This window comes from Phoxinus phoxinus (genome assembly GCF_949152265.1).
Source record: "Phoxinus phoxinus genome assembly, chromosome: 4".
Classification (NCBI taxonomy): Eukaryota; Metazoa; Chordata; class Actinopteri; order Cypriniformes; family Leuciscidae; genus Phoxinus; species Phoxinus phoxinus.
This window is the reverse complement of record NC_136879.1, coordinates 36,137,365-36,164,186: the sequence shown is the minus strand read 5'-3', so window position 1 is coordinate 36,164,186 and position 26,822 is coordinate 36,137,365. Positions and strand designations below refer to the sequence as shown.

At 37.9% G+C, this 26,822-nt stretch overlaps 1 protein-coding gene across 2 annotated transcripts in view; it reads right to left on the bottom strand.

The window, feature by feature from the left end:
- gab2 (GRB2-associated binding protein 2) overlaps window positions 1-26,822 on the bottom strand; it is a 508,732-nt gene that overhangs the window by 8,588 nt on the left and 473,322 nt on the right. For both annotated transcript variants that reach the window (XM_079608811.1, XM_079608812.1), the window contains exons 3-7: window positions 6,829-7,060; window positions 3,290-3,864; window positions 1,592-1,689; window positions 938-1,223; window positions 693-783 (exon numbers count right to left, since the gene is read on the bottom strand). In XM_079608811.1, the coding sequence (XP_079464937.1) occupies window positions 693-783; window positions 938-1,223; window positions 1,592-1,689; window positions 3,290-3,864; window positions 6,829-7,060 (1,282 nt within the window). The remainder of the gene's footprint in view (window positions 1-692; window positions 784-937; window positions 1,224-1,591; window positions 1,690-3,289; window positions 3,865-6,828; window positions 7,061-26,822) is intronic.

The window sequence follows — 26,822 nt, the reverse complement described above, 5'->3', positions numbered from 1 at the left end:
CTGTTGCTGATTCCATTCCAAGGAATTGAGGATTGAGCCACTGATAGCAGACTAATGCAGTTATATATATAGAGAGAGAGAGATTAAGTGTGTGTGAATTTTCTGAGTAACTAACTACTGATAGTGAAACTGTAAACTTATCTGTTCCCAGAACAGCGCAGTTATTACCTCGCTAGTGAGAAATATCATTATAGTCAAAGTTGTTAAACTATTTTACTGAAAAAATCATCAGAGCAGCGCTGACAACATGTTTTTTGTGTGAGTGTGTCCATGCTGTATCTGTATGTGTGTGCTTTTGAGTAGAAAAGAGAGCGGGAGAAAGAGAGTGTGTATTTTCCGTACATAATAAAACATAAATTTGTCACACAAAAAACATGGAAGTAATTTTTTCCTATTGTTTCCTATATTTATTTTCTTGGTTAGTGTTGTTGTGGGTTTTGGCGAATTGATATGGAACTGTAATGCGGTAAAAACCTGCCTGGGAATACTTTTTTCATAGTTTTCCCTGAAAATAATTGCACACCTTAGAACGTTTATCAACCCTCCAGATTCAAGCATTTAACGAGCCCGTAGTATAACAACAAATCAAGTTTTTAATAATTTGATCATGGGTTTGCTTGTAGATTTAATTTATTACTGCACATCTTAATAATAGTACTGCAATGTTGTTCTAAACAGGGAGACACACTTACATTGGTCTTGTCCAAGACATGGTGATGGGGCTTTTGAAGGGAAGTTCATCAATGATGCCATTGTTCCTTAAGTCAAGAGGTGTTGGTTTTGCTGCAAACAAAGACAAACAATCACCTTTGTTTAATGTAGAAACTATTTGTGCATAACAATCGTGCAGTTAATTAATCTATTCTTGTAATCTAGATTTACAGGTTTTAACCGAACACTGTAAATAAATATTGTAAGTTGTGCTTGAGCCGCCCACCTGTCCGGTTAGGTTTAAGGTTGCGGTTGATTGGTGGCGGTGTGACGTCACTGAGTCGGCCGGGTCGGAGACATAGCGATGCTGTGCTGCCCTTCCTGGCCGGCAACGTTGCGGAGAATCCCGGGAAGTCAAAATGGTGAGGACCTGGGCTCATGGGAATGTAATTATTTTTAGGACTGTCAGCCAGGGCGGCACTGAGAGGGGAGGAGGACGAGCCGGGATTCATGGGTACATAGTTATCCTCAGAGCCGGCACTATCGGAGCGGGTCAATGGGGCTTTAGTTCTCTGGAAAAAAAGAAGGAAGAACAATCCAGCTTACACAGTTTCCAGATCAGTGGTGGAAACCACTGTGACACACACCATTTGTTCTTGTGTAGTTTGAATAGACTTGTTATTGTCAGTTCGTGACTCTGTGAGTTATGAGGTCACTATCAGGAAATGGTGCCATTTGTGTCTTTATGACTTACTACGGATATAATTAACAGAGTACTGAACTTAATTGCATTATTTAAAGTTACATTTCCAAATTGTGCCTAATTTTTGAGAATCAGGAAATTTCAAATCTATCAAATAATGAGGTTAAGTGACCCTTCAAATGACGGTTTTCTTGTGAATGACCCTAAGAAGTGGAAATGTTTTAGAAGCTGCTTTACCAGGTATGAGCTGAAGCCGTCGTTTACAGACTCCACTGACTGACCAGAGTTGTTGAAGTAGACTGGCCTCTGGTGACCGCTGGTCTCAAAAGAAGATCCTGAAACACAGGAGTGCGTATGAGAAAGAAAAGAAGAAATCGATGTAAAAACAAGTCTGCCATGACGGTCACAAAACCCTTGAGCAGTTCATTCTGTTCAAGCTTTTTATTCCTATTAATTCTGATTTCACACAAATGCGTTATTTGTGGCCATTTCTTCATATGTCGTGTTACCTCCCGATTTGCTTTTGTGGGAGCATGGCTACCAAGCACAGGTGTGGGAATCAGGCGAGGATGGTCAAAAGGTCACTTCCTGTTCCTGCAGACACACTAGTCTGGCCTTGCTGAGCGCAAACCACTAGGAAATCACTGAATTGTGTCTGCTGTTTTTTTTCTCTGCTTATCAGGCCGGAACAAGCCATTCTGGGGCAGCCTGCATGGCTTGAATTTCATTAGCCTCCTAGCAGATCAGAATAAACCTTGACCAGATTGCCTCTTGGTTTTAAATCAGGCGCACACATTCAGAAAAGAACAAGAATGAAAGTTAGCAGAGAGGTAAAAACAATATTAATCGAACTGAAAGGTTCAATTGGCCAGCTGCAAAGTGTAGAGACTACAGCCTTTGTGTAATGAGTTCATAAAGCTGATTGAGCATTTGAGAAGAGGACATGTCGAGTAGAGAGACAGGAGACGAGACGTTAAAACAAACAGGCAAAAAGAGTAGAGCAAAGACAAGAATAAGGAAAGGAGATGGAATGACACAAGATGAGAATGAGAAGAGATGGTTAAAAAACAGAAGATGAGAGGAGGAGAGACAAGAGAAAATGAGAGGAAAGAAGAGGTGAGAAGACAACATGAGAAGAGATGAAAAGACAAGACTAAAAGAAAATGAGAGGAGATACTGGACGAAACAAGAGGAAGAGGACAAGAGAAATGACAGAAAGAGAAAAGATAAGAGGACGGACAAATCAAGAGGAAAGGAGAATATTAGAGATGAGACAAAATGAAACAAGATGAGAATGAAACAATGAGACGAGACAAGGAAATAAAAGACGAGATGAGATTAAAACAGAAAAGGAGAGATGAGAGAAGACAAACTAATCTTCTCTTCTTGTCTCAATCTAGTCTCGTCTCATTTTGTCTCATCTCTCCTTGTCTCTTCTCACATTGTCTCTCCTTTCCTCTCGCTTTCATCTCCTCTCATTTTGTCTTTCGTTTATTTTAGTCTTGTCTCTGTCTCATTTTGTTCTCTTCATGTCACGTTTCGTCTCTCTTCTCGTTTTGTCTCACCAATCTTCTCTTGTCTCAGACACAAAATGAGAAGACAGGTGAGAAAAAAAACGAGAGAAACGAAAAGTGAAATGAAGAGAACAAACCAGACAAAAAGAAACAGACAAAACAAAAGGATACTAGACAAAATGAAAGGAGATGAGAAAAGAGACAAAACTAAAATAAACAAAAGACACAATTAGAGTAGATGAGAGAGAAACTGAGAGGAAAGGAGAGACAATAGGAAGATAGAGATGAGAGGAGACAAAATAATACCAGACTGAAACAAACAGACTAAATGACAGGACATACTAGACGAAGCAAGAAGAAAGATGAGATGAGAGGAGACAAGACTAATGAAATACACAGATTTAATAAAACTGTGTAGTACCCCTGTGAAGCTTGATGTTCTCCACCGCCGGCAGTGTGTTCCTCCTCGGGATGACGGACACCGTGGAGACCTCTCCGTTCTGAGCCCCCCCACCCAGCGGGACGCCCCACCGTGTCTCTGAGCCCTGGCTGGGTTTGGGAGGTCTGGGAGGAGGTGCGTTTGTGGAGTCAGCACTGGACGGCATCAGGGCGTTGTGGTTCTTATCAAACGTGCGGGGGATCTGGTACACAGAGCTAGGGTTGCTGGGTGAATCATAGTTGTCGAGGGCCCGCTGCTCATTGGTTTGAGGGGCTGCTAGAGTGTTATTGGGGGTTTTATAAGTGTAGACGTCCTCAGATTCAAGCTCTGATGGCCCTTCGGAGCTGTAACCCCTGGGCAGGACATAGCAAGCGTCACGCAAGTCAGTCCGCAAGGGGGCCTGCTGATGCTTGCCGGGTTTGGGTAAACTGTAGAAACCGTGAAGCTGGGCGCCCATCCCGTTCAGACAGTGAGAGAAACCATGAGAGAGCCTCTGAACCGCAGAGTCACTGCCCACCAGAAGACTGCTGCGCGAGGCCTGCGAGAAACTCGCACTCCTACGGGAACAAAAAGCCATCCGTTAGTTATTTATGAGAACATATTTATGCAGTCAAGCATTATTTTTTCACATCCATAACTTCTTTCACAGCTCAAACAAATGAATAATCTAATCTATGATAGCCAAACTATTAATAGCTCTTGCTATAAATAATACTGCACTAATTAATCATTCAAATGTTGACATGGCAAACTAGAGTAATGACCAAAAGTGATAGAAAGTTTGACATCTTCATCCTTTAATCAAATATTGTTAAAAATATTGCGTAAGCATATTGCATAATTGTGCTTGGAGTCAATTGTTTTATTACTGATAACGCCATGAAACATGCCAAACTGTGTGGACATAGTTTATGGCCAGTCTGTCATACAAAAACATTATGACAACCAACGAAATATCAATAACTGATTATGTTGTGGTCAATGTATTGATTATCCTGTGAGCTTTTTGTTTTACTATGCATTTTTTGCATAGTAAAATAAAATATGTACTCTGTAATAAATTATATGATCAATAAGTTATGACAACATGTTTTTACATTGCTTTAACTCATCAAAAAATAAAAAAAATATTGTTATACAAGATTCAACTAATTTTTTTAAGTCGGTTTAATGTAAATTAAGTTAAACATCCAAGTTGATTGTACTTACTGTACAAATTTAAGTTTTTTACAGTGTAGCTGTAGTTTGCCTTTAACCAAGTTTAGTGTTTTGTTCTTCCCTCACATTAAAATATATATCACATTTAAGGTAATTTTCTCATATTTTGATGCTTTAATCAAACTTGTAGGGTCATTAAAAACAAATATCCCCCCCCCCCCCCTTTAATATCAACCACAATGTAACACCCGTTTCAAAATCTCATTAATAAAATGAATTAAAAATGTACTTTAAAAGCTTTGAGGTCACATGACCTTATTATGTTGCTTAAGCGTGTATAAACATATACACATTTTAAAAAAGTGTTGTATTTTATAATTTCCTAAAATGCACTTTATTTATCACACTACAAATGGAAGGTCAAGTTGAGCACATTGCATTATACAGTATTGCATGCAATGTGCTGTGTATGCAGCGTATTTTGAAAATGTAGTAAGTCATACGGATATCCCATGCAGCACATTTGTATACTGTATACAGATATAAGTAAAGAAAAAATAAAAGAGTATGTGTGTAATGTTAAGATTCCACCACTGGAGGCAGTGATTCTCAGTCTCTCATATAATCTCTCATATATTATGCCTAGCTCAAACATTTTTTAACAGTCTGCTGTGTAAATCTATCGAACAGTCAGTCTGTTAGTAAATGATGGAGAGTGTTTATGACACTGTATTGGTAGTGATGAATATCATGGACATTCCCCCAGTTAAACTGGCATGGCTGGTACACAGTTTGTTTTCTTTCTGCAGGTTTTGAACTTATGGGATAGGTCAAATATTTGTGTGAAGAGACTTAGTTTGTGAATGATAGGTATAGTAAACATGGTTTGATTAGTGGGAGGCATTACAGCACAACTGTTTCGTTTGGCATTATTTCACTGGGATTATAATCAAAGGAAGAGAATCAGGGTGAAGTGACTGATGAGCACATCCTGTAAGTGAATCCTTCTGCAAACACTACAATACGTCAGCGTATTTGTAAGAAGGTCTCTTAGGTTTGTTTAAGGTTGAAAACGATTTCGCTTATGACCCAATAACATTAATATCGCTGTTAATCTTCCTAATTCCCAGTTACAGATGACATGAGTTAAAACCAGTATAGACTGGTATGTCTGTACTGGTTTTAAATGCAGGTCATATTTTACCCCAAAAATAAAAAAAATAAAAAAATGTGTATGTGTGTAATATTATTTGTATGGCAAATAAGCATACTTATATAATTTCATAATGTGGGAAATTACTATAATGCAGAAACAAAATATATATATATAGTTCATCCATGAAACTCTCGAGCAATCTACATGCAATCTGCAAGCAATCTCATAATTACTGCATGGCACAAGCTGATTGGCCTCTGCAAATCCTGGAGCCAATGAGATTGCTTGCTCAACACTAAACAGTCTGGTTCATTGTTTGCTGTAACTAGTTCCTCTGAAACCCCCCCCAGCTCCACCTGCCTAGATCTGCTATGGGATTCATGTATGTCTATTTATGCAGATCTAGTCCACCAAGACCAAATACATTAACATTGCGATATTGCATATACATTTTTTTACATTTTATGGCCCAGTCATTTACTGACAGTTTTGTGAACAAACATTGTATTATTTCTGTTGTTGCCCACCACCGGAGCATTACAATTCAGTGACATCAGCAACTATTTTCTGTCATAATGGTTTATCAATATCCGGCCTAATTTTCATGACATTTTTTGATTTATGCAGGGTTCTCTAGAGATCATACATCAGTACATGACGGCTCTTTATATGAAGGATGATTTGTCTCTGGATGCTGGCACTCTGCATGGATGAATATGTGTGTGTGTGAGTGGAAGAGTCAGATCCATCTGCTGAGATGCTTGAACCTGATGAGCATCTCTGAATCATTGGAAACACAGGTGCTGGACTGATGTGCATTTATTATTATTTTTTATTGTAAATATATTTTTGAAGGTAAAAAGTATTTTTTAACAAACACGCTTGTTTATGTATATTCTGTTCTAAGGGAGTCACACCACCTGACATTTTACAATCTGAACTAACCTTGCCTGTCCTAAAAAATATATTTTAAGAGACTTATTGACGTTGAAATCTTTGTTGGTTGCACCACTTGACTTTGCTATTTGTTTTAATGAATGAGCATTTTCATTTTAATACAATCATATTTTGTATTTTATAATAAATTATAATATAGATTATGCCAAAGTACTTCCAGTACTGAACACAATATCTTGTTAGTTCTTTTTTGGTCTGTAAGCTATAAGGGGTGTAACATGAGCACATCCCCAGACATCATGGCTCTTACCGTGCACTCTCACTTTTGCGGCTCATGCATTGATGGAGGAAGAGGTAGTCCTGAGGAGCACTGTTAGACAGAGGACTATGGGAGTGGCGTATAGGTATGTCGAATGTGAACAGCATTGGCTGGCTGGAGTGGGCGGGAACAGACGTTTTACGTTCACCGATCAGTGGAGCCAGAGAGCCACCCACATCAGTAGCCAAGGAACGGGAATTGTGGGTGGTGGATGATCTCTCATCTATAAGAAGGAACAAGAAAAACAAACCTTTAGGAATGTGAATAACCAGTTTTGCTTTCATTTTAGGACACTTTAAGTCACCTCATAACCCTTGGGCGAAACCAAAGGCACAAAAGCAGCCAGGGCATTGATCATCTGAACATGAGATTTTCACAGTATTTGATTTATTGACTCTGAGCAACATGCTGCTTTTTCAGATCTATGAAGTCCAATAACAGAAGCCACGTTTCGTTTATTTTCCCGCATTGATCAATGAAGTCAGGAAAAGAAGTCGATTGAGGGTTTTGGGCAGTAATATCCATGTATGCATTCAATATGTTCAATCAGGTTTTCACGAGGAACAGGAACAGCATCGTACAGAAGACTACAGAAATGATCATGAGCTGCAAGTTAATCCACTTGATCAGTATCTGGTTTTCTACGTCATCGCAGCGCTATGTGAACAGCATGGCCTTTGCTTTGGGCTGTTTCTCTGTGACATCCATGATTTGTACTGTATGGGTTCGCTAAAGAAAAATCTCAGGCCTCTGAACTTAAAATAGACCAGGCGGTGAGCCAAAACCAGGAAGTGCATATGACCCTCCTCCTACTACCACTCCGATCTGCCCCTGAGAAGGGCAGAGAGTAAGAGGGGAGAGAGAAAGACATACAGACAAAGAAAGGGAGACAGAATGAGGAGGTAGAGTGGGCGGAAAAGCAGGTCTACTGCACTTGCACTGTTGAACTGCATACTTGCTGCAAAACTTCTATCCATATATCCTGGGGATTGGTGGGCACATTAGACACTGAACTATTCTTCTACGTTTTAAAACTAAGATTACAAAGGCAGCATTCTAACTCGGCTAACATTCGTCCTGCAAATATCACTCTTTGAAGTGCATGAGTGACTTAACTAACACATGGTTAATCTCAATAGTTTGATATTAGCATGTGGCTAATTTATAGCTACACTGTGTAATTTTTTAAGTTGATTCTTAGCAAAAAACACTTTCTTTCTAAATGATATGTGCTCATTAATGTATAATTACGTCTACCAACTAATCAAGTATTCTCGTAAGCGTAGAATCTGCTATTTATAATACATACGAGCGAGTCGTTTGAATGGCGGAAGCCATGTTACGCCTCCATCTTGAAAATACATTAGCCAAAGAGGGACATACCTGGAAATTCAAGCTTCGCCTTTCGCGTTTTTACACTCAGTGGCACCATGACGAGTGCGAGGGGGAGATTACTCGCGGCAGATTTGAAATAATACGGCCACCGTAGTAGTTAAAACGCCCTCGGAATGGGAGGGGCTAGAAAGTAATATTCAGTTGGTAGTCATATACAATTCACCGCTAGATGGGAGAAAATCCTACACAGTGTAGCTTTAACATGATACTCTAATAAGCACAAAAATACATAACACAGAAAAATATGGAAAACCAAATGTGTGTCCCAATCTGTGTACTATTCTGAGCCATTCTGTAGTATAAATAGTGCGTTTACACTGAAAATTCCAACAAGAAAAAGTGCACTTTAAATACCTGGATGATGCACCTGCACTTATTTAACCGGAAAAACAAGTGTGGAATGTGGAGAGTTCATGCCCTCAAATGTTGCATGTTTCCTTATGTAGCCAAAGGGGAGGAGCTATAAGACTCTGGATGACAAAATATCCTTGCTAAGCTAACATAATACTCTAATACGCACAAAAATATTGTAGGCTACATAGCACAGACTGAAATTCTGAAAGACTGAAAGAGATTGATGTACACATGTTGCTAAGTTAAAGTAATACTCTAATAAGAACGAAATTACATAGCACATGCAAATATTGACTCTCAAAGTTTTCTGTTAGCAGGTTGCAAAGCTAATGTGTTAGTCTAATAACTACAAAAATACATAGCACACAAAGATATAGAACTACAAGTGTTTGACGTCTCCATGTTACATAGTTATTGTGATACTCTAAGCACATAAAATACATAGCATATACTGCATTAATTAGCATATTTTTAGGTTGAACTGTGTATTGATACTTTGTAGGAATTCATATATTACAAGTAGGGTGAATTCAGGTTGATTGGGACACTTTTTGCAATTGAGATGAATGGGGAATAAGTGTCCCAATTAACCTTAATTCTTATGTTTATTAAATTATATTTCCTTCGTCTCTGTCGTCCATTTTGTTCCACTGAGTATGTTGCAGTGCGTTCTGGGATTGCCTTATCTGTAAAGATGCACGCTGCCAATTTGGCCAAAATGAGGTCTTACAATGCAGCAAAATTTGTCTACAGTTTGAGACAGCTTTAGATTTGGTGATGCCTTAAAAAAAATGTCCAAGTAGGCAGCACTAGGTTGAGAGTTTATAGGGTTTCCAAACATAACAAGAGATGTTACAACTCTTCTCAGTTCTGGTTGGTCATTGGGGTCTGAATGCAATGCACATGACAACAGTTCGGTACAGAGGATAGGAGTGATTTTGTGTCATAAATAAGGTCACATCACTGCCTGGGGCACAGGAAGCGATGCACAAAGAGAGAAGACAGAAGATAGTCTTTCTTTTTTTCCTGTCTTTTGAACAACAGAGCACGACCAGGCCTGGCCACAGTGTCAGGGGTCTGCTGAAGGTCTTCAATTAGCCCATTGTTTCTCAGGAGCCCAAAGCTCCCAGGGCTACATGGCGCAGCGCTCCTCTAGTTGCTCCAGAGTGCTCTGTATACGCGCTCAACCATGACAGGGAGCTCAGAGTCCACTAACCGCCATTACTGTATTGATTTGGTGAAGGAGAGCACTCTGTGACCCTCCTCTGAGAGAGGGGAAAGTGAGATAGGGGAATGAGGTGCTCAGATTGAGATGGTTTGCATCTGTCACGTAATACGGACTAATGCAATGAGGTAAAGGCATTTTAGAGCAAGGAATGGCACACGGCTGTGTTGTGTTTGATTATCTTGAAGCTAATGGCAAATAGAATGACAAGGTATAGGGAACCCAACCCATCAAGGATCTATGATTGCTCAAAGATAAAATTAGGATGAGTAATATGCCTTCTGCTACGCATCGGCTTGACCAAATAATGCCGATAGCGGAGGCGCTTCAACAACCCAGTGAGTACTGGAATTAGCATTTAGCTAGAACAACCATTGTTTGTTTACGCCTTTGTTTCCAGAAGTCAGCCGCTAGTTCCGCCTTCTCGATGACATTACACACATCGTTTAAAGACGGCAAATGATGACTGGTCAGGAAGCAATGTGTAGTCTGACATGTTTCTTATCTACGACACGACATGAATCAAAATCGTATAATCTGACACAGTGACTATCTTAACATACGAAAACATTGTGTAGTCTGAACCTAGCATAAATCGGACGCTGTGGGTTTATTCCCTTCCATTTAAAAAAAAAAAACGAGAAAAAAACAGGTGGTTTTTAAAGCCGCGATAAAATGGAAGTGGCAACATATCTTTTCATCCATTTTGTGACGTAAACCTGCGTGAAATAGATTATCAAAAAAGGTAGGGCAGGGAGGGACTTTTGATTGGATGGAGGCAGATCTTGTAAGAAAAAGGCGGGGTTTAAGTGGAATAAATAATTGGAGAAGTCCTGCGTATGTCACTAATCTTTTTCACCGTTGTATATTGAATTATGAGATTTTTATTGAAACCCTCAACATCAAAAATGCAAAGCATAATAACATGCATTTAGAAAATAGGGGATTTTTTTATTTCATGCTGACTTTAAATGAAGTTTTTACGTTGCTGTTTGAGCATAAACAACATCTGCAAAGTTACAACGCTTAAAGTTCAAAGCAAAGGAAGATATTTGCTTTTAAAGAAATCGTTTTTTAAGGACTACAACAAACGGCTGGTAGGAACTACACAACATTCCTGGCGGGTTTAGTGACATCACCAACCCTAATATTTACATAAACCCCGCCCCCGGGAACACGCAGTCCATGTTGAGAAGAGGAAGAGTTGTTGTATAAGAGTATATTTGTGAGTCTGTTCAAACTGTAGCATCCATCTTTTCACATGCAATAGAAAGTCACTCTGTGTGCATATTACAAAAGTTCCTATATGAGCGATTTATAGATTATCATGACAGAATATGCTAATTGAAGATAGTAAACTCCACATCAACAACATAAATTCATCAACTAACCATTCAGAGACGTCCTGTTGCTTCTACATGTTGTCACTTCTTCTTGAGTCTCTCCATCTTTGTCTGACTCCGTTTAAATATAAAAAGCAGAACAGTTTCTAACATTTTAGTTTGTCTGCGTGAGGTAATCGCAGCTGCTAACACACGAGCTCTTGAAACCCCGCCCTCTGCAGCAGCTCATTTGCATTTAAAGGGACAGACACAAAACAGTGCGTTTTTGCTCACCCTCAAAAAGTGGCAACTTTAACATGCTATATAAAAATATCTGTAGGGTATTTTGTGCTAAAACTTCACACACACTCTGGGGACATCAGAGATTTATTTTACATCTTGTGATGTAACAATGCTAATATGCAGACAAGAATCAAAAACACATCCAGTCATACAGTATGAGCAGAATTTTTTTATATAAAATAACACATTCGGGCGTTTCTTAAAAAAAAAAAAAAAACCTTGACCTTGTCCTATGTTTCATTAAAGGTCTCAAAACAAGGTTTTATTCACTTTTTTTTTTAAAGAAATGCCTGAATGGATTTAAAAGTCCATATAAGACCACATTCAAAAAAAAAAAAATCTTAACTTAAATTTGGAGATTTTAGCTTTACAATAATTTAAGATTAAGAAAATGCACAGACATGTTCAGTTTGAGATCTCCCCATCCGAACCCCAATGTAGCCTATATGCATCACATTCTGTCGCATTCGTAGGGCAATCACAATCAAATACAATTAGTTTGCTGGGTCTCAGGAGTCCAAAATTAGTAGGCCCGGTGTGGAGAGAGGGACAAGGCAGCCTTTATCTTGATCTCATTTCCTGTCCATGTTGCCTCGCTGCAAAAGTCATCCAAGGACAGAGGATAATGTGATATACATTGAATACAAAATTAGGCATGACCTAATGATAAAATTCGTTCTCAATGTGGGAGGGATGCAGTGCAGGGGAGAAAAAGGAAAACACGTTCAAAGAGGCGAGAGGATAAAAACGAAATGCCATTTGATCTCGGGAATGATTTCTGTGCTCCTTCAAAACACCCACATTACTATCAAAACCAAAAACGCTTATATCTCCACAAGTGATATGAATAAAAGGACTTTTTTCTACATGTGACGGAGTGACCGGCTCACTTTATGCCTGGCTGGTTAAAACAAGTGAAAAGCAATTTCCCTAACAGTGTCTGTGAGAGACAGTACTTAAGGAAAAGTGCCTTCAGGGGTCGAGGGCAGAGTCCAGAAAATTGACTTCTGCACCACAACCTACGGCCAGACAAAACAGGCGGCTATTGTCTCCCGGGTCCCATGAACACTCAGACAATACGTCAAATCCCAAATGGCATGCCAGGAACCATTTGCATTCCCTAAATTGGGAGAATCCATTTTCCTTAATGAGATTGACGTCAGCCCTTAATAGCATCTCTGGTCATTTTGGGGTTACTCTTCAGCATAATGGAATGGCTTATCAGGGAACAACAATACTGGCGGTGTTATGATTCATATGTGCTCATCCATTCAGCCGTCTAGTATGTTAGTGCCCAATTAGAGTAATCTCAGTAGCTGTATCCAATCCATTTACCGAAGAACAGGAAAATCTAAGCTGCTAAAGTTTCTGGTGTTGTTAATATTTGGTGTTTGACATTTGTTCTAACCCAAAACATTACACTTATGCACATTATCTATGGTGCAGACATTTAGGAGAGGTGTGCATAAGAGATTTGGCGGCCGATCAAACGGGCGAAAATACAGTACTAATGAGTATTTAGGTATATTTAGTACAACTTAAGCACAATTGACAGCACTGGCACAATGTTGACTATTATAAATGACTTCAATTTGACTAAAAACAACATTCGGCTGGTTTAAATGGTATCACTTATGGTCATTAACTGGTCCAAGTTGGTCCAGATGGTTGATCAGCTGGACTACCATATGGCGGTGCTGTGGTCGACCTGTTTGACCATTTTGGTCAAGCTGAGTTGGGCTGGTAAACCACCTCGGACCAACAACAATCAGCTACCAAAAACCAATGTGCCAAAAGCCACCTTATGCTATGTCTTTGGTTCAAGATGTTGAACATCATGGGGAACGTCATGGGGAACAGGGAAGCTATAACAGAAATATCCACAATAATTTCAAACATGCTGCTGCAAGAAAAGGAAGTAAATTAGGTTGACGAACCGACAGAGGGGTTAAAATGAGCATCATGTTCCAGTATTAGCCCCTTGATCACATTGCCCCAACCCCCTCTCATGCCTCTGTGCATCATGTGAGCCGTGCCTCTGACCACACAGCAGCATCCATTAGAATCAGTAGCTTTGACTGATCAATTGGCGGGACAGCCGTGCTTTGTCAGGCCCAATAAATCATCTGGTTTGGGGTGATTTCATTCCTACAGGAGCTGCTGCCCAGGGCACCTCCAGCCTATGCTGCATTTACAGTAGCAGCGTGTGCTAAAGCTGTGAGATAAACAGAGGTCAGGTGAGAGCCAAAGTGCTGGTCAAGGGGGAATGACAGACAGTGTTTCATACAGACAGACAGACAGCATACGCACTGGGTCAATTCACTAAACGGTGCACTATTGCTTGCGTTTTATCCACTAACCACCATAATCCAGTTTAACCAGGAGCTATCAATGCTGGTATAGCGAGGTGCCATTTGTATTTGCATTTTCTATTAAAATGAAACGTATTATTAGTCACTTTGTTTTATATATATATATATATATACAGTGCTATGCATAAGTTTAGACACCCATGCTAAAGTTGACTAAAAAGAGGAATAAAAAATCATCTTTTGGAAATTGAACTTAATGCCTTAATTTAAAAAAATAGGAAAAATCCAACCTTTAAGGACACCAATTTTCTTTGTGAATGAATAATGTATCGTAAATAAATAAATGTTCTTCCTTAAAATACAGGGTGCATAAGTTTGGACAACCCTATGTTAAATTCCCATAGAGGCAGGCAGATTTTTATTTTTAAAGGCCAGTTACTATATGGATCCAGGATACTCTGCATCCTGATAAAGTTCCCTTGGCCTTTGGAATTAAAATATCCCCACATCATCACACACCCTTCACCATACCTAGAGATTGGCATGGTTTTATTTCAGTTAGCCTAACAGCTGGTTTGATTTGCATTGAGAGATGATCTTATGGAAAGTACTCCATGCCAATCTCCAGGTATGGTGAAGGGTGTGTGATGATGTGGGGCTATTTTAATTCCAAAGGCCAAGGGAACTTTACCAGGATGCAGAGTATCCTGGATCCATATAGTAACTGGCCTTTAAAAATAAAAATCTGCCTGCCTCTATGGGAATTTAACATAGGGTTGTCCAAACTTATGCACCCTGTATTTTAAGGAAGAAAATTTATTTATTTACGATACATTATTCATTCACAAAGAAAATTGGTGTCCTTAAAGGTTGGATTTTTCCTATTTTTTTAAATTAAGGCATTAAGTTCAATTTCCAAAAGATGATTTTTTATTCCTCTTTTTAGTCAACTTTAGCATGGGTGTCTAAACTTATGCATAGCACTGTATATATATATATATATATATATATATATATATATATATATATATATATATATATATATATATATATATATATATATATATATATATATATATATAAATAATAACCTCAGCACTATTTGTCAGCTGCAATTAACATTGCAATTTCCTATTCAATTATAAATTAACATGTCGTTTAATAATCTGAACTATCATTTTAATTTTTCATTTAATTTATAGTGCCCCTTAAAGGCATAACATTCCAAATGTCACAACCATAATTTTTAAATTAAAATTGGCCATAGCTATCAACTCACACTTTTATTTTGATGCATTTTTTTAATTATTATTTTTAGAATCCTCTATTTCCATTTACAAATTGCATCTCGAGATTTTGTTTCCCATAGTATTTGGGACACAGGTCCTTGTTTTTTTTTTGTTTTTTTCTTGTTTTTAAATTATTGTATTTTGTGTTTTTGTTTTATTTCCATGTTACACCCTGTACAGCAAAAAAAATTAAATAAATAATGAATAAACAATACAAATAATATAAATATTATTAATAATTATATATAAATAAATTATTTAAAAAAAATATAATCACATAAATAAATAATAAATAAATCTTAAAGCAAAATATAATTATATCAATAAATAAATACATAAATAATAATTTTATTTTAAAAAGAAAAATATAATTAAAGCAATAAATAAATAACTTAATTTAAAAAAAGCTAAATATATATACATTAATGAATGAATAAATAAATAAATACATAAATACATAATATTAATAATAATAATACATATAAGGGAACTTTATCAGGATGCATAGTATCCTGGATCCATGAAATAACTGGCCTTTAAAAATAAAATTCTGCCTGCCTATATGGGAATTTAACATAAGGGTGTCCTGACTTATGCACCCTGTGTTTTAAGGAAGAACATTTATTTATTTACGATACATTATTCATTCACAAAGAAAAGTGGTGTCCTTAAATGTCCAACTTTAGCATGGGTGTCTAAACTTATGCATAGCACTGTATATCTGAGACTACTTTTTGGTTGACGTTACCAATCCCTCTAACTTTTTAACCCCATACCCTCCAACCACTTGTAATATAGAGCCCTTTTAAGATCTGATCAAATCTAGATAACAAAAAGTCAGCCCTACATTGTTCTCATTAAATATTCTGTTACACTCATACTTTTAATTGTCTCATCTTTTTAATTGAATGCACTTGTGGGCCGGCTCTCAATGATCTCATTGTTCAGCAGTGTGTGGTACATCCTAGCAACCCTATGTTACAGACAACATGACTTGAAGTACATGAAGTAGAGAACTGGAAATTGGAAGTCAAGGGAGCAGTAATTTGACAGGAACTTCAGTCTAGTCAACAGTGTACTCTATCATCCTTTAAGTATAATCTTGAGTGGGAGACTTTTGCCTGCATAACATCTTCAAATAGCAAAACCAGAAGCTCTTTTTTTTCAGCTTATCCACAATAACAAGCCCACGATGTTAGCTGAACAATGCATACGACTACTGTCTGCAAGTAAGCTTTCGAGCAGATGCTAAGCCTAATGGGACCAGCGTCATCAGAAGAGATGCATTTGTTTTCAGATGTTATTGTCTGAACAAGCCTCCTTTCATCTCATCTTTTGTTTGGTCAGGAATCACAAAGGCTTCGTGCTGAGGTGGCGGCTTTGGACAGATTTCTTTCGGGTTCTCTTTGACGTTTTGGTTGGCCAGCGATACAGCCGAGGGGTAATTAATCAACATGGACAACATAAAGGAAAAGAGAAAAGAAGTAACGGACGTTAGGAACTGATTCCAACACAAGGCAAGACACTACTATTGAGATGCTTGGCAACTAAAAAAGGAACTGTTTATGTGAGAGTATCAACAGACAGAGAAGTCCTATGCCACACACAGTGTGTTTTGACTGCGCATAAGCTCATGAATGAAAAGGTAAACAGTGTAAAACGTGAGAGCTGATTCTGACATGAAGTGCATTTAGAGGAAACAGATTATAGTGCGGATAAAGAACTTTCTCAGTGTGTACTTACTGTGGGTTGCTTAGTCTCTAGTAATGATAATAATGTTTTTAAGAATGTTTTAGGAACAGGCTCAGGACATGCTCGTTTTAACAATGAAATTGTTTAATTCAATTAAATTTATACTACTATTGTAAGCATTTTTAAATTCATTTTAAATAGTTTTTTTTATTAAAGGGTTAGTTCAAATGAAAAGTCTGTCATTATTTACTCACCCTCATGTTGTTCCAAACCCGTAAGACTTTCATTCATCTTCGGAACACAAATGAAGATATTTTTCATGAAATCTGAGAGATTTCTGTCCCTCCTTTGACAGCCATGCAACTACCACTTTGACGCTTCAAAACGTTAATGCTTAAAGAGATCGTAAAACTAATACATATGAATAGAGCGGTTTAGTGCAAATTATCGGAAGAGACTCGATCGCTTTATATAAACAGATTTAATTTAGGCTTTTATTCACATATAAACATTGATCAGAAACAGAAGCTCAACCGAACCTGCTTGCCGCATAAAAACAAACCTCATTGGCTCTTTAGAAGCTCAAACGTCCTACATAACACAGAATGAACTTCATTGGTTCTTACAGAAGCTCAAACGTGTTGCGTAACATGAGAATAAACTTCATTGGCTCTTGCGGACGCTCAAACATGTTGCGTAACACGAGAATGAACCTCATTGGCTCTTTAGAAGCTCAAACATGTTGCGTAACACGAGAATAAACCTCATTGGCTCTTGCGGACGCTCAAACATGTTGCGTAACACGAGAATAAACCTCATTGGTTCTCGCACTTCAAGCAAGCATGATTACTGTAAGCTTCTGTTTAACTGATGTGTGAGTTGATGAATGTTTTTATGTGGGAAAAAAAGCCTAAATTCAATCTGTTCATCATATAAAGCAATCGAGTCGAATTTGGACTAAACCGTTCAATTCATATGGATTCGTTCTACAATCGGTTTATGAACGTTTTGAAGCGTCAAGGTGGTGGTTGCATAGCTGTCAATGTAGGGTCAGAAATCACTCAGTTTTCAATAAAAAGATCTTCATTTGTGTTCTGAAGATGAACGAAAGTCTTACAGGTTTGGAATGACATTATTTTATTATTTTGATTTACCACTTTTGCCATTTCTATTTGGATAGAGAAAGTTAAAGTGAGATTTGACATTATTGGGGAGAATGTGGGGGGATGAGATCAGTACACAATATAGCTGGCAACGAACCCAAATCTCCCACTTGAGAACCACAGCTTATGTGTCTGAATCATTGCTTTTAACTTCTATGGCTAAAGAGAAAGTTCACCTGCTGATAAACATACATTTTGATGTAGGATTGTGCCGTTTTCTCATCCATTCAGCCTTCTGTAAGAGGCCAGGTGTCTCTTTCGCGGAGAAGCGAATAGCTAGAGCTTGATGACGTAAATGACACAATGATGGATAGAGGCTCTCTGCGCTTTCCATTTTCATTTTGACTCACTTTTCATCCACTCCCGGTAGCCAAGACAGATTTACATAAAGATCTACGAGCACACCGCGCACAGAGCAAAATTACATCCCTCTTTTCATTCGTCAGTGACATAAATGCGATAACGGTGCTATTTTTTGAGCGGATGATCTCACCGGGCATTAACGTCCAAGGGTAATATTCCTGAGAAGGTGGACTTAGTCAAGGCTCTACGAACACTTCACAAAGTTGAAAAATGTTCCTATTGCTTTGTCTGAAATTGCATAATCACTGAGTAGTTACTTATTTTGTCATACTTCACGACCGCTAAGTAAGTATACTATATAGTATGAATGTATGTAGTATGAATGTAATCCGGACGTACTGCATCAGTCATGTTGTCATTATCTTGTGACCTACTGTACGCTGTCAGTTGTATTCCTTCACTGCCATTCACAGCTCCTCTTCTGTGGCCTCATGGGATAGTAAAGTGTCCAGTGGATGTGCACCTCATAAGCTTGTAGTAAAGTAGGCCATCTGGGTACTTTTCGTCTACTGTTTTATCAATACTTTGAATTAAAACAGACTATTTTCTCATTATGATTTCGCCTACTGTATAGTTGGGAAGTAGGCTTATTCGGATGCAGCCAATGACTCAGTTTCATATAACCTGGTGATTTTTCAACTCTGGCTTTTATGCTTATAAAATTGTGACTTTCAATTATACTGTACTATAACATGGCCAACTGTGTATGCTGTAGAAGTCTGCAAGCATAAAAAGCTATTGAATAAACACAAAGTGTGCATTTTTTTAATGTGAATACTTTCTCCTACCTCATCTTAATATGCAGAATAGTCTATAAATAGGGCCCTATGAAAACCATATTTTCCCCAATCCCCCCACCCCCCACCCACCCAATATTTAATGGATTCTGGATTTAAGGATTAAATTATATATTTATTTTTATTTTTAAAAAGCATGTCTGAATATGAACATTTTATTTAACAACTTATTAAAAGTTTATAAAAAAAAAATTTTTAGGGTCCTATAAAATCCCAAATTACATATTAAATTTTTTCTTGATTCCATTTGAATTATTTCATTAAATGTTGATAATCAAAAAGCATGTCTAGTAAATTGAATTCATAAAACTTTAATAATTTAATTATGTATTAACATTTTTACAAAAATAGGGCCCTATGAAATGTTTTACGTTAACAGAAATTCTGTTTTGTCTGCCTTAATTGCACTGGATTTATGATTTAATACAAAATTATCAAAAAATAATCCAATTGAGCCATAAAACATTAACAATTTAATTAATATTTTAAAATGTAATCAAATTTAAATATAATTCATTTTATATAGTTTGGCAAAACATAGGTTTACTGTTAAAAAAATGTGTGTGGTATTCCTTAAAAAATTTAGTTTTACTAACATTATTATATTGTTGTTATTATAATTATTTGTTAAAAAGGATTACAGTCAAATTGATATATTTGTTAATCAATTTATTTGATTAATTACAACCTGAGGCATGAAAACCTGTCCCGCAATCCAAAGGTTTATTGGGTCCCATCAGGCTTGTATCGGGTAACAGACTTCAAGTATGCTGCCATGGCGATGAGCATGGGGATTCTGGGATGCTGAGCAGCAGTCCCCGGCAGAGCACTGAGTGGCATCAGCAATCTGACCCCAAAGCAGTATGGCGTCTCGTTATTTCAACAAAAATCGATAGGATTGAAGGGCATTTTGTGTGTGTATTTGGGAGGGGCCGTCCTCATGCTGCACTGGGCTGGGTTGCCCTTGTCTAACCTTGGTGTTTGTCCCATGAGCAGCTTGCCATCCCATCCCCATGCACCCCAACCAAACCCTGACAGACAGATCAGAGCATCGATAACAGCCTTCTGCTGCCGCACCATCCCCCACCGGAGCACACAGCCTTACACACACACACACTGTAAAATGTATTTGAAAACACTAATGAGGTAACAAATATGGTCACAAGTAGGTATCTTATTAAATGTTATATCTTGGTATAAATAATCGGGGGGGGGGGGGGGTTTGTCCATACAATGAAAGTCAATTGGGTCCAATTTTTGGACCCCATTGACTTTTACTGTATAGACAAAAACATTCTTCAAAATATTGTCTTTTATGTTCCGCAGAATAAAAAAAAGCCATACAGGTTTTACAACATCATGAGGGTGAGTAAATCATGACAGAGTTTTCATTTTTGGGGGAACTATCCCTTTAAGTAAAATGTGGCACATCTTACCCCACTCCCCCAACTGTCATACCGCCCAACCCTACACACACGCATGCTTGTTCAAAAAGGCATGAACAAAGAGACATACTATTCTTTGCGTCAGCACAGGGAGGGCATGGCTCTACATTAGTCAGAAGCTCTTCGGTAAACACGTACTGAGAAAATGAAACCTGGAGGCAGACACTCGGGCAGACAGATAAGAGTCACGTCACACTTAGGCGCTGAATCATTGTTTTGACTATGCAGAGGGCACAGGCGCACAGCACTGCAGTCCTCAACTTCAACCATCAGTGTCTGCTTGAAAAATACCTTACTACCCTACTCATCCGGGAATCCCCAAAGCTTCCCAGTGGATAGGGATTGAAATGTTAAAGTTGTTGATTTTTGAATGCTAAAATTCCTATGAATAAAGGGGGGACAAACTGTTTTTGTTTTTGTATGTTTAATCACCTCTCCATGTCAGGCAGACTTTTTCTTTAACCCCAGACTCAACTAGTTTTGTTTATGTTCAAGTTGTGAGTAGATCTTGATAAAACGCAACAGGGACAGACATAACAACACTTTAAACAACAAAAGTGGCCTTTTAACATATTTGAACACGTGTATGAAACAAAAAGTAAAAAGAAAGTCATGCAAGATGCCTGAAGGCACATTCCTGAAGCATGCCATTATTCATCTGTAAGGTCTATAACTAGGGATGCATCGATACCGATACCATATACCGGTATTCAGTGATGGAGTACTCGAGTCCTGGACTTTATTCTTCTCCCAGTTCACCGACCTCTTACTTGCATTTATTTCGGGAGAAACGGATTAATTCAGGAAGAAACCAAGCCTAGAAGAAACTTGTCGTTTTATTGTTAACTGTTAAATTACTTTACATCGTCAATCTTTTTTCTCTTGATTTTTCCTCACAGGCACACATACTCAGTTGGACACCGCAACATTGTTTAATCCCTTTACAATGAAAATCTCTAAACTTATTTAAATTTTTACAAAAGTAAATACAGTGTACTCGACTCGGACTCGACTCGGACTCTTCTTTGGTGACTCGGACTTGGACTCGGACTCGAACACAGGACTCGAGACTCGACTCGGACTCGAACTCAGGTAATGGTGACTCGACTCGGACTCGACTCGGACTCTTCTTTGGTGACTTGGACTCGGACTCGAACACTGGGACTCGAGACTCGACTCGGACTCGACAGTTGGTGACTCGACTACAACACTGCCGGTATTGGGCCTGATACTGCACTCATACTCATGATACAACAACCGATATCATACAGCATGTACAGTACAGTGCTTGTGACAAAGAAACACGACAACAGAGCAAACAGAGATCAGAATGGATGTATCAGAGAAGGATAACTATGAAGTAGGGGTGTGAAGTTTGCTGTGCGCACGCCCAGAAAGCGATTTAAATACTGCGCTTTTAATTATTTTTCACGTCTTCTTGCGCTTGAACGCATGAATTCACACAAAATTGTGTAAAAAAACGACCTTCTTTACGAGTGTCTTAGTAAACATAGTTGGTTATGTCTCAAGTGAACGTAAACAGTTGTGAAATAAAATGCATGTGTATCAGTATATTGGATCCATGTATTTATTCTTAAAGGGACGGCAGCCTAATATTCCCGCTGCTGTGTTTTTAATGTTAAATTAAACAACAAAGGACAAAGAAATCACTGCTCTTGACTGAATTACTTTTTAAACTTTAATAAAAAATGTATCTATATTTAATTTATACAAGACTATGCAGTGCTATTTTACATTTGATTACTTTATTTAAATGATGTACCTGAAAAGCACAGTTTATTTTATTTGTTTATTGAGCCCTGAATAAGCAGCTCTAAATATGTGCTATGCTATTAAATGAAAGATAAAATAAGGCAATAGAATGAAAAGTGAAAGAAACAGAAGCTTGAACAATACATTTTAACAGGCAAAATGAATCAAGAAAATAACTGAAGTAAGATGGTAAGTCATTTGCAAAACAAACATGCCCAAACCATCTCCATATAAGAACCACAAATGCCAATAAAGGACCATTTGAAGAGCTTACAATACATATGGGATGGCATGAGGGTGAGTGGGTGGACTAACGCTTTAACACCATTCCCAAAACTGGAGCCATGACGAGACAAAATGGAGGTCGCTGACTCGCTGTACCACCTACACCATTCATAGTTGGCATGGATGAGACTGGTGAGAACAAGTTCAAAGATCTCCCGCAGTTCAGCTACTACAGAGACCACAACCTCAGAGATCAGCTGGGACACTTACTAGAGTACTGCTGAGATTATGTTTTTTTTTTGTAGGTCAACCCATAAGTCAGCATCACCCCACTTCCCGCAACTAAAAGACAATAAAAATGTTTCCATTGGCTTTTGGATTATTGCAGAAAATCAAACCTAAACGTTTGATTCTTGCATGTTTTGTTCATCATGATAATGAACACGACTTGTATGAATTATGAAGCCTAAATACATCCACCAAGTAAAAAGCTGAATGTAAGCTATAAACTAACTAAACCATGACTTCAACGTCACCACCATTAAGATTCCAACAACTCTTTTAGTCTTTATTTAATAAACATTTTCCCTGAAAGTTTGAGTTATAATAGTTTGCAAGAGCATGATTATAAACACAATGAGGCTGTAAAAGCGGACTATAACTTTAACTGTTTAATGTAGTTTAATGTCCCAGACAACCTCTGTGCTAGTCCCATTTAACCACTTGTCAAGTCAAGTAAACGCTTTAGGGGGTATGTGTTTTATGTCAGAATAAAACGTGAAAATATCTTTATCTTGTGTTCTCCAAAGACCTTATTTCAGGCATTTGACCAAAAACCCGCTCGAAAAGCCTATTGATTTAAATACAATGGAACCGGAAGTGCTAAAATGCTATCGTTTCTGGGTTTTGGCCTACAAAAATACATCATCCCTGCACAACTCTATATAAACGGAAGACCGGCATACAACTAAAAATCAGTGAGTGCTGGAGTGACATGAGGAGAACAGATGTCCATTCTCCAGTGGCCAGACACTATACTGACACCAATCAATCTGTTGGACCTGAAACTCTGTGGAAACTCACACGGACACAGAGGGGTGAGGATATTGAAGAAAAAAAAACGACTTTTACAGTGTGAATTTGTATTGTAGATGGATTTATGATATGAAATAAGAAAATCACTAAAGCTTTCATGTGTACATTCTTTGCATGCACTGTAAAATGTTTCTCTAAAGATGTCTAGCTATATATTTTACTTCCACGGGCCTTTCCTTAGAGGAGGCAAGGGAGGCAGTGCCTCCTCAAAAACCTGGAAGAGAAAATAATCCAAAGTACACAAGACCACTCCAATATTATGAAAAATGCCATTAAAAAGTTATAAGGTGTGCCGTGGGTTTGGTTTGATGGGGGGTAATAGAGATTGAATGGGTAAAAGTCATGTGATAGGAGGCAATGCCACTATCACGCTATGATTGGCTCTTCATGCTATAAATGCTTCTTGTTTTTCTTGGTGTTCCGCATCCTTAAAGGGATCATGAAATTTAAAAAAAAAATTATATTGTTGTCTGAGGTCAGCTTATGACGTTCACTTGGTTTTCACATTCAAAAACATACAAATGAATAACTAATAGGCTATTTTCTACTTCCTGGTTTTGAGCCTATCTCCTAAAACGCTGGGTTTTTATGGGCGTGCCGCATTGAAGACTTGGAAGTAAACACCCACTGCTATAATTGGATAACAGTTTTGCATATTATAATGAGTTTCATGTAATGCGCGAATCGGTGGGAGGGGCTAAACCGCCAGTGTTGAAGTGGGCGTCAATCTTTTTCTGCGGAGGCGGGGTTTGATATCCTATGACGTCATAGATCCCCATAGTCGTTCGCTGTGCCTGGTGTCAATAAGTAAGGAATAATTGACTCCAGGCCGTTTAATTATTATAAAAATAATGCACACCCGAGGTGGTAATGCGGTCACGACGCATAGCGGAGTGGCCGTTACACCTCGGGTGTGCATTATTTTTATAATAATTCAACGGCCTGGAGTCAATTATTCCGCTTATACTACAGTTACCACACCTCGAAATATTGTTCAGATGATGTATTTCAAGACGTTTGTAAAGTTTTTGTCATTAAAACGCTCTTGTATGTAGGACTAATTCCTTGCGCATCTAAACCCATGCTCCGTTGCTAATTCCAAAACGTCACTTTAGAGTTAGTAACGGAGGTTTGAGCCGCTGATAGCAGAGTAATGCTGGTAATGCTGGACACACACGTAACGACTAGAAACATTCTCTGACTGTGAATGCAGCAGATTAAAAACACCGCTGTGAACACAGACTGAACGCGCTGAAAACGCGTGCATGATCAGTCATAAGTATCAAATTACATTCATAACCGGCCTTAGAGAGAAGCATGTGCGTCAATATTATTATTTATTTATTAATTCAATTCGTTTTAATTAATTCGTTCATTCTTTTTTTCTATTAGTGACAGTAGACTAGACTAATAAATGAAACACAAAGCCCTTTTAACAAGTAGGCTATAGGCCTATCAATTTTATTTATTTGTTATATTATCTTCAATAATTACGAAAACCCGTGCAACAGGACTATCAATTTATTTAAATATTCAGTTTATTTTTTTATTGATTATGTATAGGACTGTATAGCCTACTTTATTTATTAAAATTAAACTGCATGTTTCCATTGATTGTGAAGTTAGACATTGAAAATTGTAGATCAAGCGCATGGGGCTGCAGTGTCTCTTGTTATGAATTGTATCCTCTTTTCCGTTATTACAGTTGACTACGCGAAGTGATATGGAACTGTAATGAGGTCAAGACCTGCCGGAACTACTTTAGCCGTGCGGTTCCCTGAAAATAATTGCACACCTCAGAACGTTTGTCAACCAATCAGATTCAAGCATTCAACGGCCCTGTAGTATAAAAGCTTTTATTGGACTAACTGTTATTGGACTGTTTTCAGTTCTGAAACTTACAGAATATTCTTATAGTGTGATGACTGGGTTAGGGTTAGAGTTAGTTAGGGTTAGAGTGTTAGGGTTAGGGTTAGCATCAAAAGCTCAAGGAAAATGTTATTTCTCAGTTCATCACCCCTTTAAAATAGTTAATGGGAAGACTAATTAAAAAGTAAGTAATAAAATAAAAATAACCCACTTAGATATCACCGCTTTATGTAACGTCAAATCAAACCTGATATGACTGAAAACTGAAATCTGATGGGGGGGTTTTGTGTGAAATATCAGTGAAATTAAAGGTGCATCTCCTTGTGTGTCTCTGACCATCATAACATCTGCAGTGTTTACTGAGCTTTAATGACTGATCATCTTAAAATATGACTATTAAAAAGGACAGCAGAACATCAGTTCACGAATAAAATAGATGCAATCAGAAATTTGTAACTGCATTCTTATAGGTATTATTTTGTAATAAATCTAAATACTTAAAACTCAAGGAGAAATACTGGTTTTAATAAATACAATTTTAATTACATTGTTATGGTAAATATACAACATTACTTACAACTAGCAAAAAAATACAGCAAGTTTATTTTGTATGTTTTACAAAAACAAAGGACAATGCTGTCCTTGTGAAATGTATAACATTGTAAATGTCTTTACTGACACTTTTGAACAATTTAATGAATCCTTGTTGAATAAAGTGTATATATACTGTATATATAAATATATATGTATAAAGATAGATCTAGATAAGTTGACCTCTGTACTACCGAAAGCCACATTTTCATTTGATGTCATGTGACATTTCAGTCATGTGACATGAAATTAGCCACGCTTAATACACATTTCACCGATCAGCCACACACATACAGAAACAAACAGTCTATTTGCACTTGACACACTTTTGTTTCATCCCCTTGAAGCACCACACGAGCAAGACAAGTCCCCAAAGCTCCGGCAAACAGACACAATGCGCTGCGGGCCGACTATCAATGCTAACTTCCTCTGAGGCAAACTGGGCTCTCCCATTTTTCATGCTCACAGCGCAGCTGACAACTTGATACTTGCTTGGGGAAAAGAGAGGTCGAGCGCAGCATTTATCTGGGGAGGGGAGGAGAGCCGCTCTGATCTACATTGCAGTTGCGGTGTGTGTTTTATTCTCTAAGAGACTGTGGCTGCATCTCATAAAAAATGGTTCTGTTTCAAATCAGCCGCATTTGCCAGAGGAGGAAAGTGTGTGTGTGTGTGTGTGTGTGTGTGTGTGTGTGAGAGAGAGAGCACAGAAGGTCATGAGGCGGCTGGACTTTTCACCTATAGATCTATGGACAAAAATGTGTGTGTTTGGAAA